The following is a 21,251-nucleotide window of genomic DNA, read 5'->3' as shown; positions in this document are numbered from 1 at the left end:
GCAAAATTGGTGTCAGTGTTTTTTTTTGTCTTTTGAAAGAAAGTTTTTTTTGCTCTTTCAAGAGAAAAAACGAAAGAAGATTTTTTGACAAAAAATATCAAATGTGATGAGATGATGTTCATTACATTTCATATTCGCAAATATACCCGCACATTCTGAACAAACACGGCACAAGAAACTATTTTTTAGTATGAAAGTTTATTTTTTCAAATGTACAGACTGTTGTAAGATAAACAATATATTTTTAGATATTTTTTTTACAACTAGAAACGCATATAACCGATAGAAAGTAAGTTTTGAAAGAAAGATGTTTGACTCTTGTTTTTTGAGTCAATTGTTTCTGGTGCCTCTCTTTCTCATTGAGAATATTTTACATGTACACGCAGAGATGTTCCGAAAAATAGACTCGAATTTTATTATAAATAGAGGAACTAAGATTTTTTTGTATTTTAATCATTAATAATTGTATATTTCGAGTATAATTTTTATTCGATTTTTTAAGAAGAAGAAATTTATTTTCAGAAAGAAATTTTCTAATTTTTATTTTGAAAAAAATTTCTTTCCAGAAAGAATAAATTTTTTCAAAAATGAAAGTAAAGATTTAAAATTAAATTCCTTGTCTTTCATTTTTTTTTTTAATTCTCAGGTTCCAAAGACCTTTTTTTTTAATGTCAGATTGACTTTTATAAGTAAAAAAAATAAATGCTCAGTTTTTTTTTATTTTACGAGAGAATTTTCTCGATACTGTGTTATTAGAATTTACAAATGAAACTTGATGTCGAAATGAAGAATACATTTCATCACAACAATTTCTTGTCAAAAGGAAAAGAAAAATAGAACCAATTTTAGCTGTTATTTTTTTTCTAATACCAGAAAAATAGAATCGCTATCTCCCATTTTCATTTTTCCTTTGTCCCTTTTTAAAAAAAAAATCTATCCCTGAACACAACTGTGATACACTTTGAACGTGGATAAGTGAATGTAATTAGACGTTTAGAATTTAAAAAAAAACAAAAAGTAAAAATAAAAAAAAATTAATAATTATAGTTGGAAGAAAGTGCAGTATCAAATGAAGTATCGATAGCGCAAAAAAGAAAAAAAAATTATGTAAATGTATATTATAAACTATATTCTTGTCGATATAGGTATTGTAATAATGTTAAATTACAAAAGAAAACAAAAGTGAAATATTACAAGAAACAAAAAAGTGTAAAAAAAATAAAGAATATATTGTGTAGTATTTTTTTTCTGTTTTTTCTTCGTATCGTGAAAAATTTTATTGAATGAAGATTTTTTTTTAAGACAGCTTTATTATATAAGTCATTAAACGTATAAGGTATACAATTATTTTAAAAATAAATTTCAATTACACACCAATCATAGAACTAAGAATTTTTTCTTTCACATATAATTGGAAACCTAATTTAAAAAAAAAATCAATAATGTACAATAAAATATGTAGATAATTAATATTTACTTATTAATTTAATATCGTCATTAAATATTTTTATTTATCACATTTACAATATTGAGTTTCTTTTTATAAATAAATCTATTTATTTAAAATAAAAAATTTCTTAGTAATTTACGTATTTATAAATTAGTAATTAATTTTTTTCTGCTAAAGGATTTCTTTCTTTTTTGATAACTATTCCATAAAAAATAAATAAAATGGACTTCTATTTTTACATTTAAAAATATAATAAAATATGTAGATTTTCTACTCTTTCAATCATTCTTGGCGTCAGTGAATTAATATCGTACGATACGAGACACTTTAATTTTATAAAAAATATACAATATTTACAAGAGTTCCCATTTGTTTTTCTCTTATTTCAATAATTGACTCGTATACTTAATTATCGATTTATATTTTGCATTTTGGTTTTGTTAGATTCACTATACGATAATTTATTGTCTGATATACAAGTTCTGCTTCTTATGAATCAAGAAAATGGAAAACAGATTCAAATTTTCTTCTGAATTTAAATTTTAATAAAATTTTCATTCCTAATTTATTTTATGTTTAGTAAATTAAATTAATTTACTTGGAAATGAAAAAAATTAGAAAGTAAAATGTACAGGAAATTTTTTGGCATGAAACAGAGAAAAATTTGAGTAAAATATAAATATTCTTTTTTCTGGGGCGAAAATCAAAAGTTTCCTTGAGAAAATTAATAAAAATTCGACTTCAGTCGAATAAATGTAATTGTGATCTAGTTAGTTATCTTTTTGTTTTTTTAATTTAAAAAAATAGAAATTAATTTAAGTCACTTCCCAGACGGTGGGATTTTCACTTGCAACGTGATTTTTTCCAACGTCAACATGAGCATCGAGGCTATCACTAAGTTTACTGAAACGTCTCGCCCAACTGCCACGTCTTGGGCCCGGTCTCGATATTCCAGCTTCACGCAAAACCGAAACAAGATCCTCCTCATCTTCCTTGCCCTTTATTCCCTTCTCGAATCTTGCCTCCTGCGCCAATAATCTCTCCCTCTGCAATTGCGTTGACATTGCTTTTGGCACGGCTGGTATCACGTAACTCATTATTCCCGTCGAGGCAAATACCTAAAAATTATTTTCGTTTTTGTATTTTTTTATTTTTGAGGCATGTTCATTAAAATTTAGAAAATATACAATTTTTTGCACCAAAATAAATAATTCTCAATATTATTATTTTTTTAATAATTTATTAAAGAAATCTTGGTATTTATTTTGACAAATATTGTCAATTGGTATTTACAAAAATTTTTATTTTCAAATTTATATTTGTTTTCAAAAATTTTAATATACTTCTTCGTAATAATTCAATTATTTTCAATAAATAATAACATTCTTCGGAAGAATTCAATTATTTTTATAAATAGTAAAATTCTTCACAGGAATTGAATTATTTTCAGTACAATTTCAATTCAAAATTTCACGAGAGAATTCAATTATTTTTATAAATAGTAAAATTCTTCGCAGGAATTGAATTATTTTCAATACAATTTTAATAAAATTTCACGAAAGAATTCAATTATTTTCTAAAATTTAAATAAATCCATTAAAACAATTCTACTATTTTTTTAAATATAGTATAGTCTATGTAAACATTCAATTATTACTTCCGCATAGAGGAAGTATTTTTAATTATTTTGATTTTTTTTCCTTCTGGTTTTATAATCTTTTTTTTCTGCAAAATTCCTTTAAAAAATTCATTAAGTTTCAAAACGTTTAATCAATTTTTTGAAAAATAGTCAGATATCTTCTTTAAAACTTAAGAATTATAATTCCAAAATGCAATTACATATTTGACAAATAATTAAAGTAATTCTAAAATTGAGTTAATCTCAAAAATTCGATTAATTCTAAAATTGTCTGTAAAATTTATTTTTAAAATTCAATTATTTTCAAAATTTTTAAGAAATTTCTTGTAAAATATTAAATTATATTCTATAAAAATTAAAAAATGATACAATTTGTTTATAAAAATTTAATTATATGTCAATTTCTTAATAAAATTTTTGAAAAATTAAATTTCTTTTTATAGAATTTAAAAAATGATTTTAAAAATTCGAATTAAATACAATTTCTTTAAAGAATTCAACTATATTTCAAAATTTTGATTAAATTCTTAGCAAAATATAAATTATTTTTATAAATAATAACATTCTTCGTAAGAATTCAATTATTTTTATAAATAGTAAAATTCTTTATAGGAATTCAATTATTTTCAATACAATTTTAATAAAATTTCACGAAAGTATTTAATTAATTTTTTTTTTTTAATTTTTCTCGAAATAATTCAATTATATTCTAAACTTCTAGTAAATTCTTGGAATCAATTCAATTATTTTTAAAAATAGTAAAATTCTTCGCAATAATTAAATTATTTCTATAAATAATAAGATTATTCACAGAAATTCAATTATTTTCAATACAATTTTAATAAACTTCAATAATGAAATATTTTATTATTTTCATCACAATTTTAACAAAATTCCCTGAATGAATTAATTTATTTTAGAAAAATTGTAATAAAATTGTGAGAAGAATTCAATTATTTACAAAATTTTTTAAGAAAATTCAATAAGTAAGTATTTAATTTTAATTATTAAGAAATGCAATTATTTTTGAAACTTGAAAGAAATATTTCATAAAATTCAATTACTTTCAAAATTTTCAATTAAAATTGTTAAAGAAACTCCATTATTTTAAAAAAATTCAAAGAAAATCTTCTAAAGAATTTAGTTAGGATTTTGAAAAATTTTAATAAAATTGTAAAATTCTTCAAAATAATTCAATTATTTTTGTAAATTGTAAAATTCTTTAAAATAATTCAATTATTTTTGTAAATTGTAAAATTCTTCAAAATAATTCACTTATTTTAGTAAATTGTAAAATTCTTCACAAGAAGAAGATAGAAGATAGATTTTTTACTTGATTAAAAATTAATTAAATTCGTAATATTATTAAAAAATAAATAAATGGCCTCAATTCCAAAATAAATTTACTAAATAAACTGCTAAATTTCTTTTAAAAAAATCCTTTTTCCAAGAGGAAGGAAAAATTAAAAACTTTCAATTATTGAAAAAATAAACGAAAATTGAAATATAGAATAGAAAAATAGGACGTAAAAAATATTCTGAATTTTAATGAATTGTTAATAAAATTACTGGACTCACAACGTGTTCGAAAACGACGACAAATGCAAGACGTGCGGCAAAAACGTGCCAATATTGAGGACTGAATCCATAAGGATCTTTATGATTTGGCCCATTTCTGTAGCCTCTGTATTGGCACGTCGCAGGAACTGGAATAACACTTCCATCGCCGCCCATTCCTTCAATATAATCCGAGGTATTAAATTCGGATAATGAACTGTCAATGTAACCCCTCAAATCATTCGTTTCCGAATAAACATAAGCGTACACGGATCTGGGTATAAAATCCGAAGTATAAGCAATCACGAATGCCTGCGAAAAAAAAGACGACAATTAGTATTTACAATGATAAATTTTGTTTACTATTTATTACTTTTTATCAAAATAAATAAATAAATCAATAAAAATAAATCAAATAAATATAACAAATCAAATAAATAAAATAAGTCAATAAAAATAAATAAATCGAATAAATCAAATAACTCAAATCAAATAAATCTAATAAATCAAATAAAAATAAATAAATACTTATTCAAAATAGTATAAAAAAAATTTAAAGCTAGAAAAAATTGTATGTGAAAAACAATTGGTTTAATTCAAATAAAAAAATAATTTGATTCAAGCAAAAAAATTTTATTTTGTGAGAATAAAAAAATTATTTTACGAAAATAGAAAAAGAATTTATGAGAGATAATTATAAACTCACATTACTGACAACGGCCGTGTAGGTAACACCTTTTAAAATTCCAAACCAAGCTCCAATGTCTTCAACTCTTTCTGCCAAGGGTCTGCGAGCTTCCTTTATCATTTTATACGCGTCCAATCGAATCTCGCCGATATTATTCAAAAGAGCAAAAATTGGAGCCAACGGGAAAGCAGCAACAAACAACGTCACGAATCCGTACTGAATTACTGTAATTTAAGAAATTAATTAATAAATAAATAAATTAACTTTTAAATTAGCAATTAATTTAAAAATAATTATTAAACTTTCAATAAAAATTGATATTAATAATAATTAATAATTAATTAAGTAATTAATAATTATTGTAGAAATAAAAAAAATATCACGAATCCATTTGGAATTACTTTAATTAATAAACTACTAGTAAAAAGCTAACGAATTCAAATATAAAAATTAAAAAGCAAAATTTATCAACTATTTTAAAAATTAAAAAACAATTTCTAATTACCTATTCGAGAAATTGATAAGTCTCATGAATTAAAATTGAATATGAACACAATTATTGTAATTATCAATAAACTTCTATTAAAAGTCCGATGAATTCAAGTATAAAAAGTAATAAACAAAATTCTCTTAAATATTTAAAAAAAAATTAAAGAACCATTTTCAAATATTTTATGGAATTTAAAATATTTCACAAATACTCAATTACTGTAATTTAATAAAGAGAGTAAACGTAGAGAGTAAAATTTGACAAATTCGAATATAAAGATTGAAAAAGAAGAATATTTAAATTAAAAAATAGAGAAAATCTTTTTAATTTTTTATATAAAAAAATATTCGATAAGATAAATAAACTGACTCATTTCGAGATATTCTTCGAAAAGGCCCATTCTCCCTGGATCTTGAAGTTGATAATTTTGCTCCCAACTTGTATCGAGTCTATCGTGATCTTTTGTCGCCGCCTTGTGATTTCTCTTACGCCACCAATTCCACATTTTTGGCGAGAGAATTTCGAGAAAATTGTTAAATAATTGTTTGCCAATCATAATAATTGCGAGTTGAATGCAAAGTTCCGATAGACAGCCAGCCGGATCACAAACGTCATTTTTTATTCTATTAAATTCCGATTGCCTCGAGTGCAAATCGCCAGGATGGACGTAAAATCTCCCCTGTAAAAGTAAACATTTTTTTTTTTTCATTAACGTCAATGTAAATTATTTTTTTTTATTATTTACTTATTTTATTTCCTCCGTATTTTTATATTAATTTTTCTTATATTATTTTCAAAAAAATTAATTACATAATTCAATTATTTCTAAAAATTCACGATATATTGATTTTAATATTCAATTATTATCTAAAGTTTTAACTGAAATTCATTTTTAAATCAATTTTTATTAGAAAATTCTAATAGAATTCAATTATTTAAATACAAAAATAAACAATTTATTGAATAATTGAATATTTTTTAAAATTCAATTCCCAGAAAGAATTTTATAAACAAATTTTTAAATAATTGAATTCTTTCGACGAATTTTATAAAAAAAAATTTTTCCTGTGAAATTTTTATTATTTATAAAAATAATTAAATGTTTGCGTAGAATTTTATTAAAATAGTAGATTTTTTTTATTGAAAATCATTGAATTCAGGAAAAATTTTGAAAATAATTGAAACTTTGCGCATGAATTTTATTAAAAATTTGAAAATAATTGAATTGCGGAGAAGAATTTAATTATTTATAAAGATAATTGAAATGAAGAGAATTTAAAAAAATTTTTTGAACATTATTGAATTTCTGCGAAGAATGTCTGAAATTATTTGTAATTTCTCTAATTCTCTAAAAGTAATTTCTAAAATTCTCCAAATTGTATTGAACAATCTCCTAACTTTTCGTCTTTTCTCAATCAAATTACGAATTTTACGGACCTTTTTTTAAAGAAAATTAATTTTCAAATTTTTTAATCAATTTTAGTCAAAATTAATTCTTATCTAAGTAAAAATGTTCAGTTTACACTATTTTTTCAATTTCACTTGTTAAATTTTTGCAAAATAAATGAAAAAAGTTTCTTGATTAGAGCGTTCAGAACTTTGGGAAAATAGAAAAATTGAAATAAAAAGTTTACAATTTTCTTCAGATAGAAAATAAAAGAATTTTTGGTCGAACCTTAAAAAATGCAATGTAGATGAGAGAAGAGTAAAAGTTGACGAATTCAAACATAAAAATTTTGAATGTAAAACTGTCCTCGTATTCAGTTTGTGTTCGTGGATTTTCCAAATTAGTCATCCATCTCGCCATTCTTTGATAAATTCTCGTCAATATCATAATGACAATCAAATTAAGTAAAGCAGCAGTTGTGGCGGTGAAAATTTTCGTGTGCCTTTTCACGAGAGAATTGCCGCCTTTATAAAAAACTGGTACCAAGGAAATTCTGTAGATTATCGTTCCCAAAACTGCGGCAAGTACCACGCCAACCTGTCGACAAAACAAAATTTTATCCATCAAGTAAAATTTCTAATATTAATAATTAAATTCAAATAAGTTTAATTAAATAAAAATTATATCAAGAAAATAAATTAAATAAAAATTAATTGAAATTGAAATTAAATTATCATCAATTTAAATTGAAACTGAATTAAAGAATAAATTAAATTGAAATTCGATTAAATTAAAAAAGAAATTGAAATCAAATTGAAATTAAATTAAATGGAAAAAGAAATTGAAATCAAATCCTTTGATAAATTAAAAATTTAAATTTGATGATTTTCTTTCTTTTTTTTTTGCCTAGAGGCGATTTTGATTTTTTGATAGAGAAAAATTTTCTTCACCATGAAAAACACCATGGAAAATGTGACGGCAAATCTCCAGGCACGCGACCAAGCTGGCATGTAAGGTTCTCGTTCTCTCGTGACGGGATTTATTCTATAAGTTTTAACCGAAGCTTCAAATTCGGGTCTTGGTTCCTCATCGCCGTCAGAATTTTGCAAATCCCATTCCCACGCCAATATTGCTTGACGACGTTTCCACAATTCCAAAAATGTGGTTGCTGTTGAAAAAAACAAAAAAGTATTAGTATTTTAATTTTTTTTTTGTAATTTAATTATTTCTACTGTGTATTTAATCAATTCTTCAGACAAAAATAAATTAATTAATAAATAAAATAAATACGTCTTATTTTTAATTCTCTAAATCGATTTTAGTTTTCTTTTCTTCTCTCTTTTTTTTAATAAATTCAGAATATTTTTGTCGTCTTTTTTTTAAATTAAATTTAAGTCTTCGAATTTTTCTTTTGATCTTCTTTTTTATATTTTTGTCGTCTTTTTGTTATAATCAATTTTTGATTCAGTTTCCGAATTTTTTCTCTCTTCTTTTTCTCTTTTCCTCCTTTTTTTATAATAAATTCAAGATATTTTTGTGGTTTTGAATAAAAATTCGACTGATTTGTTGAAAAAAAAAAATTCTCACCCCAAAAGGACATAAAAATGGCAAAAAAGACAGTTGCTGGATTATCGAATAAATATGTCAGTCTTGAAAAAATACAGGAATCTTTCAGTTTTTGATAGGAGCACGCCTTATCACAAAGTGGACAGAGTGTAATATTTCCTGGAAAAAAGTTTGAAAATTACTAAATTGATTTTTATAATTGATTATTATAATTTATTTATAATTTAATATAATTTATTTTTATTTAAATTATTATTTTAATTACAATTTTTTTTTGTCAAATATTAATATTAATCACAATTTGTTTTGTTTTTTTTAATTTTTCTGTTTGTTTTGGTAGAAATAAATTTGCTAATTAAATTATTAAAATTACCTTCTTTAGATGCATCGCAGATTTCTCTGCTGGGCTGATTATCGTCGCTATTCATACTTGCTAAACCGTAAAAAAAACACAAGAGACCAACGACAGCCGGGGGATATAATGCCTTTGTATAAAATCCAAGCCACGCGAAGTAAAGTGCAACTTTTTCTCCAAAATATCTTCTAATTAGCCACAAAGGTTGTCTCTTGTACCTGCAATTATTTTATCATAATATTAACACCACTTTAACTGCATAGAAATATTTTCTAAAATTATTGTTAATTAATAATTGAATTGGAAAATATTACGCTCATCAAACTTATTATTATGCAAATTAAACGATTTTTTATTTTCAAATATCAACTTTGATTTTTGAATAATTTTCAGATTCATAAAAATTTTAAAAAATTCACTTATTAAATACAAAATTAATAATTATTGTTTATATTTAAAAAAATTAAATATAATTCTTCGAAATAAAAAAATTTAATTTGAAGATTAATTAAGTAAATTTCTTTCGAACGTTCGGAAAGGATAATTGTAAAATTTTCGAAAATAATAAATATTGATAATAATAAAATAAAAGAGTGATTTAAATTATTAACTTTTTTGAATTTGAAAAAGAAATAAAAAAAATTGTTTACCATTGTGATGGCCTGGCCCAAATAAGATAAAGTAAATATCTATCTAAAATCTCTCCGTTCGCCAATGGTTTATTGTAGGGCCCCTCGTGAAGTGTAAAACAGTCGAGATACGTTCCATCGGCAATGAGTCGTCTTATTCCTGCTTTCTCATTAACTTCATTGTATTTCGTTCGATGTAAAATTTGCATTACTATTAGGGATCTTTGAGCTGGAGTATAGGCAGTGTCCCTGTCTTTCACCACAAATCTAGAAAAAAGAAAATTTCATTTTAATAAAAATTATTATTTTCATTTTCCCAAATCGAATCTCCCGAATGCCGCAAGATAAATAAAATTTAAAAATTTAAAAAAGATTGAAAAAATAGAATAATTTATTAATTTGGTCGTTAAAGGAAAATAAGAAAAAAATTACCTTTCTTCATCTCCACTGTCTGTACTTGCATAAAAACTTGGCTCCTCAGGATATTTATTTGTGTCCCACATGTGAAATTTTCTTATTCTCTCCGTCCATTTTAGCCATTTTTCCCAAGGAGTCTTCTTCAAATTTGCATTTTCGTCTCCCTGTGAATTAAAGAAAAGGAAATTACTACATAAATTGGAAATTTATTATTACTAATTATTACTAATTATTACACTTCCATTTAATCTATACTTTAAATATTTTATTTTTAATTACAATTAATTAAATTGAATCAATTAATTTTAAATTATTATTATAATGAAAGTTTTTCAAGCAAAAAATTTTTTTTTGTAAATATTATTTATTTATATTATTATTATTATTATTTATATTTATAAATTTTAAATAATGAAAAATTAAATTTTAAAACAAAAAAAATGGCAAATTTGTAAAAATGAAAATTAAAAAAATAGAATTAAGAAAATGAAAGAGAGAAATAATTTTATTTTAAATATGAAAGGTCCTTTTATACAAGTAAAAATATATAGGCCTATAGTTTCAGTGTGGAATAATAATAAAATGATTCCTTCTATTATTATTGTAATCGATTTCTGCATATACAATATATGCCAGGCTATATTTATAAAAGAAACCCTCTTAATAATATTGAACTTATAAGAGAATCTTTATTTATACAAAACAGAAAAAATCACTAAATTTATGATAAATGCCGTAGCAAACGATAATTTTTTTTTTTTTATATTACACTTGACTAAAATTCATTTTATTTAAATCGTTTTTTCATTTTTTTTTGTTTCAGTTAAAATAATCAATATAAAATTATTCAAATAATTCAAACAATTAAAATAATTCAAAATAATAATAATAATCTTTTAATTAAAATTTTACTATTTTATTGGAAAAAAAAAATATTATTTCCGCAAAATATTTAAATTTTAGTGAAATTAGTAAAATTTACTTCGAACGTAATAATAATAATATCAATAATAAAATAATTGTTTTATAATAAAATACCAAAAGTAATAATATTATTTTCTTTTTTAAAATAATAAATAAATTTCCCCTTTTTGTTAAAACCGTTTTTTTTTTTCTTAAATTATTTTGCGGAAAAAGTGTCCTAAATACCTAATTACACCTTTTTATTATACAAAATATTTGATAAATAATTATAATGTGTATATGAAATAAATGATAAATAAAATAATAATTTAAATTCTAATACAGAAAAAAATTAATAAAATATAAATAATTTTAATATTTTTAATACAAAAAATTGAATGAATAAAATACTTTTTCTACAAAGAAAAATTAATTAAAAAATAAAAATTCAAATTCTAATATACGGAGAAAAATGAATTGAAACTTACCCAAGCTTTCACGGAAATGGTAATTAATCTCTTGGTTGGTAATTTAAGATTCATCAATTCGGCATACTGTGTTTTTATTTTCCATGGAATGTGTAGTTTTAAAAAATATGTTTTTCCATCGTATGACGATTCTTTTGGTTCAAGTTCACATTGTAGGCCTTCCTTTAATAAATTTTGTTCAAAAATTTTTCTCTGCTCTATTTTACGTGCCTCTATTTCAGTCATAACTCCCGCTGCCTCCTCTTGATACACCAAAACCATATCAATTCTCCGCCTGCCGTCTCTGAAATTTTTTTACAATTTTATTATTTATTTTTATTTTTTTACAATTAAATTAAATTAAATTAAATTAAATTAAATTAAATTAAAGTTTCATTAAAATCATAATGAAAAGTATTTTAAAATTTTATTAAAATCGTATTAAATTATTTCCAAAAATTTTAATTCAAATTATTAAAGAAACTTAACTTAACTTAATTTTAAATAATGCTAATAATTAAAATAATAATAAAATTCATTATCAAGTATTTTTAATTCTTTTTAAATATTATCCGCAATTTATAAATTAATTTAAATTCTTTTTGAATATTATTCAATTCTTAATTTTTAATTGTTCAATAAAAAATTGTTTAACTATTAATTAATTATTAATTATTCTTTATTAAGTTTAAATAATTATTTAAGATTTAATTATTAATTATTAATTGTTCATAAAAATTATTATTCTTATTTTTAAATAATTATTTTAAAAAAATTTTTAATAATTTTATTATATTTTGAATAAATATTTTTCGTGAAAATAAATAAAAGGAAAAAATTATTGAATTCTTACCTAAAAAATAGTGTTTCGACGTCATTCGTCGATGCGACGGATCCAGAGGCATTTCTTTTATTGATATCCTTGGGAAAATCACTATCAATCGACTCTGGAAATGGTGTTGGTGATTCTGGCGATTGACTATTTTTAATTGGTGTAAGCGTAGGTCCTGCCAACAAAATCTATTGCTGTAAATAAATATAATGTTGGCCCTGCGACAAATGATTTTGACAATATATTCATTTTGTTTTGTAATTACCATAATTTATTCCTCAAAAATTAAAAGAAAAAAATTACTCTCTTTGTAATAATATTAAAATTTGTTTTTTAAATTTTATCAATTTTATTAATTGACCTTTTTTTATTTTTTTTCATTATTGGTTCAACTATTGGACTGCAGGAATTAAATAAATAAATTAAATAAATTAATAAAATAAATAAATAAAATAAAATAAATAAATAAATAAATAAATAAAATAAATTTATATAATTTTTCTAATAATATTAATTAACCTTCATTTACAAAATATTATTTTTCCAATCGATTATTTTAAACACAATATGTTTCCTTTATTTTAATTAATAATAAATACAGGGTTATATAATATAGCTTCATTTTTAATTCATAAAATCTTTAAGTGTTCAGAAAGGTCAAGCTATTTTTTCTTGTACAGAATAATTTTCTTTGTTGATTTATAAAAACTTTTTAATTTCTTTATTATAACTAAGTGATGCATTTTTTACTATTATTATCATTAGATTAAAATAAATAATAAATAATATTCTATAGATAATAATTAAAATTTTTTTTCATCACAAATTATTATAAATAATATATATTTTTTAACAATTATTGTAAGTAATTATTTATAATTGTATTAATAAGTTAATATTAATAATAATATTACAACTTATTATTTTAATAATAATAATAATAATAATAATAATAATAATAATAATAATTTTCTTCACTATAAACTATGAATTGTTATTATTATTGTTATAATATTGTTAAATATTATTATAAGTAATAATAACGATAATTTATAATTGTCAATAGTAATAATCGTAATTTATTACAGAACAAATAATAATTATAATTTACCATACTGTAACTTGTAAATAAAGTGACTACAATTATTATGAGTAATGATAACGATTTATTACAATTAATTATAGCAATAATAATTATGACTGATTACATAATTACAATTTATGAAAATATTAAATAAGTAGAAGTAACAAAAAATTAGAAAAAAAAATAGAAACAACAATTTTTTTATACTTAATAATCATTATAATTTTAATATAATAATAAATAATAATAAATATCAATTAAGGGCATTTGAACCATGATGACGTCACAGATTTAAAACTAATGCTTTGCACAAACTGTGACGTCATCAAGGTTCAAATCCCCTTAATAAAAAATATTTAAATTAAAAATCATTCAAAAAAAAAAAAAAAATTCCTAATTATTTATTTAAATTATGAAAGTAATTAATTAATTAAATTATTAATTTTCAGGTGTAAGATTTTCATAATAAATATTATTATAATTTTTTTGTGTATTGTTAAAAAAAAAGTTTCTTTTTTATATTTAGAAAAATCCCAGGCACATTTGTTATTAATGTGAGGGAAAAACGTGACATGCTGACATTCATCTACATTTCTACATTTATATACCATCATTGATCGTGCGTTATGTCGATTCTATCTATATACTCTCTTGTCATAGACATACCTTATTGTCTATATTTATATTAGTTATGGATTAAAAAAACAATCTTTTTATAGTTCACTTCTTTCATTTTTACTTAATTTTCAATATTTTCTCTTTTTTTCCCCTACTCATCTAATTAGGCCATTCAATATGTATGATTAATTCAAGAAATTATATTTCCCTTTTTCTATTCATTTTATTTTCTCTAATTCATAAAATTTGACAACTTATAAATTCTATTTTATTTTCTATTCATTAATATTTATCGGAAACAATTCACTCTAAGTCGGTATATTTTCAAATAAATAAATAAATTTTTTTTAATAAATAAATATTTTTACTTTTTTTTAAATAAATAAATAAATTAACAATTTCAAAAAATTAATATTTAATTTCTTTTTTAAAATTTAAACTTTCAATGATAACAATAATTTAAATTTTAATACCTCCTGGAATTTTTTTTATCAAAAATTAAAAATCAAAAAATCAAAATTATATTCATAATTAATTTATTTATTTTAACAAAAAATTCATTTGTTTCGAAATATTTCTTAACCCTTTTGTTTAAAAAAATGTCGCGTTTATTGTCATAGTGTATTGTTTATATTATATAATAATTCGTGTAGAAAATATTGAAATATAATCAAAATCATTTATCAGGAAATTCAAAATTTCTAAAATCGAAAGCAATTTTTTCTTTCGTTTAAATAAAAGTCGAATAATAAAAATATCAACAAATATTATAAAAAAATTGAATTACAATAAAGAAAAGGAGAATAAAAATTAAAAATAAAAATTAATAATCAAATTATTAAAAAATAATGGAATATAAAAACTAAACAAAAATAAAAAACAATTGTTAATAAAAAAATTTTGATTTCATAAAAAATAAAAGCAAAATCAAAAAAAGTAGAATAATAATTAAAAATTACAATAAATAATCAAATTATTACAAAAAATTGTCCTACAGAAATTGAATGAAAATAAAAAACAATTATATTAATAAAAACAATTGAATTACAATAAAGAAAAGGAAAATAACAATTAAAAATTAAAATTAATAATCAAATTATTAAAAAATAATAGAATATAAAAACTGAACAAAAATAAAAAACCAATTTGTTAATAAAAAAAATTGAATTTCAAGAAAGAAAAGGAGAATAAAAATAAAAAATTGAAATAAATAATCTAATTATCAAAAACTAATGGAAAATAAAAATTAAAATAAATAATCAAATTGTTACCAAAAAATGAAGAGTAAAAATTGAACAAGAATAAAAAATAATTATTAATAAAAAATCATATTATTATAAAAAAAAGTAGAATAAAAATAAAAACAAAAAGAAATAAGAAAAACAATATAAAACCAAAGGAAAAAAATAGAAACAAAAGGAAACAAAAGGAAACAAAAAGAAACAAAAAGGAACAAAAAGGAACAAAAAGAAACAAAAAAAACAAAACAAAAAATTAGAAAAATAAAAAAAAATAAAAACAAAGTAAAAACAAAAATATAAATAATAATAGCAATAAAAATAAAAATTTATATTGATAATTAATTATATTATTTTTTAAGTAAAAAATGTAACTATTAAAAAAAAATTCATAAGCAATTTGAACTCACCGAAGGCTTCTCGGGCTGAGAGATTTCCTCCGAATGGAAAGACACTGGCCTTAGATATTCGCGATTGTGGCCGAGGACTTCCGGCTCCGGATGAACAATTGATGTTGCCTGTATATTTTTGGTAACCATTTTTTTCGTATTCATATGGAATATTTTTCGTGACATCGCGAATTATTGGATTTTTACTATCGTATGGAGTTGGCGGTCGATTATTATTATTATTTATTGTTGTGACGGAAATTATTGGAAATCGTCTATCCTCTTGATCTGATGTTCTTCTCGATGATGATTCTGATGATTCGTTATTTTTTTCAATATCACTAAATTGCGAATTTCCCTGACTATTCTCTTCTTCCGATGGACTCTCTTTATGATCTGATGTCTAAAATATACAATTTCACTTTTTTCCCCCTTTTTTTTTTTATTTTTATTATTTGTTTAACAATTTGCGATAAAAAAAAATCAATAACACACACGTGTAAACAAAAAATAATAATAATAAAGTGAAACAATAAAATAAATGATATATAGAAAATAGAGAGAATAGGGTGAAAAAAAAGTTTTTTAAATTTTGATAATCTATAAATTAAAAGAAAAAAAAATATATAAATAAAAATAATTTTTTTTAAATTGAATTATTATTTTATTTAACTCGAAATTTAACGGATTAGTAATATTTATTTATTTAATGATATTATTTAAATATTTTAAATTAAATAAAAAAGAGGAAAAATAAAAAACTTTTAAAATTATAGAATTCTGTAAAAAAAAATTTTTAATTTTCGTAATAATGTTTAAAATAATCATTATTATTTACTGCAGAAAGAGAAACGTCTCAAATTGTATGCGAAATTTCACGAATTCAATTATTGATAAAATAACGATTCATTATCAAAAAAAATAATTTAGTTTTATCGAAGTTTAAAAAAAAGCTTTTAACCACAAGAAAAGAGAAATAATACATTTCCGTTGAATTAAATTTTTTTTTCTACTTGAATTTTCAAAGTTTTTATATTTTTTTATATAAGAAAATTATTCATTTAATTAGACGAAGTAAGTAATTAATAAGTTTTCCAAAATTAAAATAGAAAAATTGTAATTCAAATATGCAAAAAAATATTGAATTAAAAAAATTGTCCTTACATTCAGAATATTATAAAAAAGAAAAACAAAAAAGAAACTAATGATAATCCCTGAAAAAAAATTAATGAACCAAAAATAATTTATTAAATGAAAATATTAAAGAAAAATGAAAAAACCAAAAAGGAAGAAAAGAATATACTCCAAAAAATGGAAAAACAAAACGAAAAATTGAAAATAAACAAAGAAAATAGAAATATTAAAAGAAAAAAAAATGTGGAAAGAATTGAAAAATAAAAAAGGAAAAAGTTATAATTACTCAAAAAAAAATAGAAAAACCAAAAAAAAAAATGAAAATCCCCCTGAAAAATGGAAAAATCAAAACGACAAAATTAAAATCCTCAAAGAAAATGAAAACTTTTAAAAAATTGAGAAGCAAAAAAGAAAAAAAATGAAAATAGCAAAAAAAGAAAAAAAACAACGAAAGAATGAAAATACCTAAAAAAAATTAAAGAACCAAAAAGAAAAAAAATGAAAATATGCAAGAAAATGGAAATTTTCCAGAAAAAATATGAAAACAATTGAAATAATAGAAAAACCAAAAATGAAAAATGAAAATTACCGGGAAAAAATTGAGGAACCAAAAAAGAAAAAAATGAAAATCCACCCAAAAAAGTGGAAAAATTAAATCGACAAAATGAAAATCTCTCCAAACAAATGAAAAAGAAAGAAATCAAAATACACAAAGAAAATTAAAAAATTAAAGAAAAATTAGAAACCAAAAAGAAGAAAAACTAAAATTACCCCAAAAAATCAAAAAGAAAAACCGAAAATCCCCCTAAAAATGGAAAATCCAAAACGACAAAATGAGAATCTCTAAAAAAAAAAGATGGAAATACCAAATGGAAAAATGAAAATCCATAAAAAAAATTAAAAAACTAAAAATAAAAAAATTAAAATACATAAAAAAATTAAAGAACCAAAAAGAAAAAAATTAAAATACATAAAAAAAATTAAAGAACCAAAAAGAAAAAAATTAAGATAAATAAAAAAATGGAAATTTTCAAAAAAAAAAAATGTAAAAACATTTTAAATAAAAGAAAAAAAACGAAAAGAAAAATGAAAATTCCTTGGAAAAACCAAAAATGAAAAATGAAAATCCACCTACAAATAGTAAAAAAAACAATGAAATGAAAATTCCTCAAAAAAAGGAAAAATTCTTATTTTTTTTCTAAAAATAAGAAAATTGAAAATAGCCAAAAAAAGATGGAAAACCAAAAAGATATGAAGAAAATTCTTCAAAAAAACGGAAAAATTAAAAGAAAAATACCCAAAAAAAAATGAAAATATTAAAGAAAAATGAAAATTCAAAATTAAAAATACCCAAAAAATAGAAAAACAAAATAATGAAATTTCCTTCAAAAAAACGGAAAAATCAAAGAAAAAAAAATAGTTTTAAAAAATGGAAAAACTAAAAATAAGAAAATTGAAAATACCCAAAAAATAGAAAAACCAAAACGATATAATAAAAATAAACAAAAAATGGAAAAACAAAAACAAAATAATGAAATTTTCCCAAAAAACGGAAAAATTAAAGAGAAAAAAATAAAAATATCTAAAAAAAATGGAAAATGAAAATTGGAAAATTCCCAAAAGATAGAAAAACTAAAACGGAATTATGAATTTCCCCAAAAAACGGAAACCCCAAAAAAATAAAGAAAATTCTCCCAGAAAAGTGTTAAAATCAAAAAGAAAAAATGAAAATATCTGAAAAAAATGGAAATACTAAAGAAAAATGAAAAATTCCCCTTAAAATAAAAAATCTAAAGAAAAATAATAAAAATGCACCCAAAAAAGTGGAAAAAACGATGAAATGAAAATTCCTCAAAAAAAAGGAAAAACTAAAAATAAGAAAATTGAAAATAGCCAAATACAAAAAAACCAAAACGGAATTATGAAAATTCCTCAAAAAACGGAAAAATCGAAAAGAAAAAAAAAATTCTAAATAAATGGAAATTCTAAAGAAAAATAGAAAATAAAAATTGAAAATACCCAAAAAATGGAAAAACCAACACAAAACAATGAAATTTTTCCCAAAAAACGGAATAATCAAAGAGAAAAAATATTTTTTAAAAAATGGATAATGAAAATTTCTAAAAAATAGAAAAAACAAAACGGAATTATGAAAATTTCTAAAAAAAAAAAACAGAGAAACCAAAAAGAAATAAAGAAAATTCCCCTAAAAAGTGGAAAAATCAAAAAGAAAAAATGAAAATACCTACAAAAAGTGGAAATACTAAAGAAAAGTGGAAAATGAAAATTTAAAAGTATTGAAAAATGGAAAAACCAAAAAAAAAGTGAAAATACCTCCAAAAAATGAAAATACTAAAGAAAAGTGGAAAATGAAAATTTAAAAGTATTAAAAAATGGAAAAACCAAAAAAAAGTTAAAATACCTTCAAAAAATGGAAATACTCAAATAAAAAAAAATATTTAAAAAAACGGAATACCAAAATGAAAAAAATATTAAAATACACAAAGAAAATGAAAATATGGAAAAACTAAAAAGAAAAGAAAGGAAGTTGTTTAAAGTAAATGAAAATATTAAAGGAACTGGAAAAAGGAAAAATATGAAAAACCAAAAAAGAAAAATTACAGAATAAAATACAGAAAAATAGAAAAAAGAATGCAAAACAAATTTTGAAAATTGTGCCCAAGAAAAATATTTTAAATACCTGCGAATCGTCCTCGGGCCGATTACGGTCACCGTCCATAACGAAAACCGAAAAAATCCTTGGATGCCAGCTTTACGATGATGTTTTATTTTCTTTTTTTTTATTAAAGAAAAAAAATTCCCTTTTTTCTTTTGAAATTTTTTTTTTTTTTTTTTTTGAAAATTAATATCAACTTTTTTTTGTTGTTGAATTATTTGTTCGTGAAAGTAATACCTTTGGGTACATCGATCACTTTCTTTCTTTTTTTCTCTCTTCTTTTTATATTTTTGCTACAAAATCCGCAGTAGCATCGTGTAGGTCACTTTAAACGTTAATTATGAATGAAACTCTGCCCACGTATTTGCTGCGCTTATACCACCCTGACCCACCAGAACGTACAACCTTGAATACTCTTCATTGTCATTTTATGGAGATTCGCATAGATAATCGAAATTTTCTTATAATTCTTCTTTATCAATGCCAAAAATATTATAGATATTATGCCCCTAATTTATATTGCATAAGGACCAAAGAATCTTAATTTATTTAAAAATTCATTCAATTTTCATTGGGGGGATATTGTGTCCTTTTTCTTTTAAAATATAGAACAGATGAAATTTTAAGGTCGATTTATTTTTATGTTTGCTTTCAATTTTCATTTGAATTGATGGAACAATTTTTTTTTTTGCAAATTTCGGATTTTTGTTCTTCTATAATTTTTTTTTTCTATATTTTTGTAATTTTTTCTTCTATATTTTTAAATACATTTTATCTTGATTTTATAATTTTCATCTAGATTTAAAAATTTTTTTCTATATAGATTTTGTAATTTTCTTCTAGATTTAAAAATTTTTTTCTATATAGATTTTGGAATTTTCTTCTAGACTTAAAATTTTTTTTTTTTCTATAGATTTTACAGTTTTCCTCTAGATTTTATAATTTTTCTCTATAGATTTTGTAATTTTCTTCTAGATTCAAAAATTTTTTTTCTCTATAGATTTTATAATTTTTTTATCTTGATTTTATAATTTTCTTCTAGATTTTATAACTTTCTTCTAGATTTTAAAATTTTTCTCTCTATAGATTTTATAATTTTCCTCTAGATTTTATAATTTTTTTTCTATAGATTTTGTAATTTTCTTCTAGATTCAAAAATTTTTTTTCTCTATAGATTTTACAGTTTTCCTCTAGATTTTATAATTTTTTTTATCTTGATTTTATAATTTTCTTCTAGATTTTATAATTTTCTTCTAGATTTTAAAATTTTTCTCTCTATAGATTTTATAATTTTCCTCTAGATTTTATAATTTTTTTTCTATAGATTTTGTAATTTTCATCTAGATTTAAAAATTTTTTCCTCTATAGATTTTATAATTTTCTTTCTATAGATTTTGTAATTTTTTTCTAGATTTTTAAAATTCTTTTTTTTTCTAGATTTTGAAATTTTCTTCTAGATTTTCTAATTTTTTCTTTCTGCATTAATTTTTCTTTCTTCGAAATTTTTATTCTTGTAATTTATAAGGTTTTTATTTTTATTTTCAAATTTTTATTTCTATTCCTTTCTTCTTACAATTTATAAATATTTGTTCATTTTCTAATTTTTGCTTTTTAATCTGAAGAGTTTTTGACCTGATAATTTTAATCTTCACTGATGAAAATTTATTCTTTAATAATTTTTTTTTCAATTTCTTCTTTCTTTTTACTAATTATTTTCTTTATTTTAACTTT

The 21,251-nt window shown here is 21.1% G+C and overlaps 1 protein-coding gene across 1 annotated transcript; it reads right to left on the bottom strand.

The window, feature by feature from the left end:
• Nucleotides 1-1,622: 1,622 nt before the first annotated feature.
• LOC122507101 (anoctamin-4) lies at nucleotides 1,623-20,190 on the bottom strand. Its single transcript, XM_043619626.1, has 14 exons — nucleotides 19,545-20,190; nucleotides 15,731-16,112; nucleotides 12,402-12,555; nucleotides 11,570-11,852; nucleotides 10,194-10,342; nucleotides 9,783-10,028; nucleotides 9,151-9,350; nucleotides 8,799-8,936; nucleotides 8,162-8,379; nucleotides 7,500-7,808; nucleotides 6,194-6,503; nucleotides 5,353-5,558; nucleotides 4,668-4,958; nucleotides 1,623-2,568 (listed from the first exon to the last, which is right to left on the bottom strand). The coding sequence occupies exons 1-14, from the start codon at nucleotides 19,581-19,583 to the stop codon at nucleotides 2,266-2,268; spliced, it is 3,228 nt and encodes a 1,075-aa protein (XP_043475561.1). The 5' UTR covers nucleotides 19,584-20,190; the 3' UTR covers nucleotides 1,623-2,265.
• Nucleotides 20,191-21,251: the final 1,061 nt, after the last annotated feature.

The sequence above is a fragment of the Leptopilina heterotoma genome, unplaced genomic scaffold (assembly GCF_015476425.1).
Source record: "Leptopilina heterotoma isolate Lh14 unplaced genomic scaffold, ASM1547642v1 Lhet_45, whole genome shotgun sequence".
NCBI classification, from domain to species: Eukaryota; Metazoa; Arthropoda; class Insecta; order Hymenoptera; family Figitidae; genus Leptopilina; species Leptopilina heterotoma.
The sequence above is the reverse complement of the archived record's forward strand: the minus strand, read 5'-3'. Positions and strand labels throughout refer to the sequence as shown.

Coding starts and splice junctions, on each gene's coding strand:
- LOC122507101 (XM_043619626.1), bottom strand. CDS start 19,583: ATGGACGGTGACCGTAATCGGCCCGAGGACGATTCGCAG. Junction 10,343..11,569: donor CCATTTCCGTGAAAGCTTGG/GTAAGTTTCAAT, acceptor TTTAATTCACAG/GGAGACGAAAATGCAAATTT. Junction 2,569..4,667: donor TCGTCGTTTTCGAACACGTT/GTGAGTCCAGTA, acceptor AATAATTTTTAG/GTATTTGCCTCGACGGGAAT.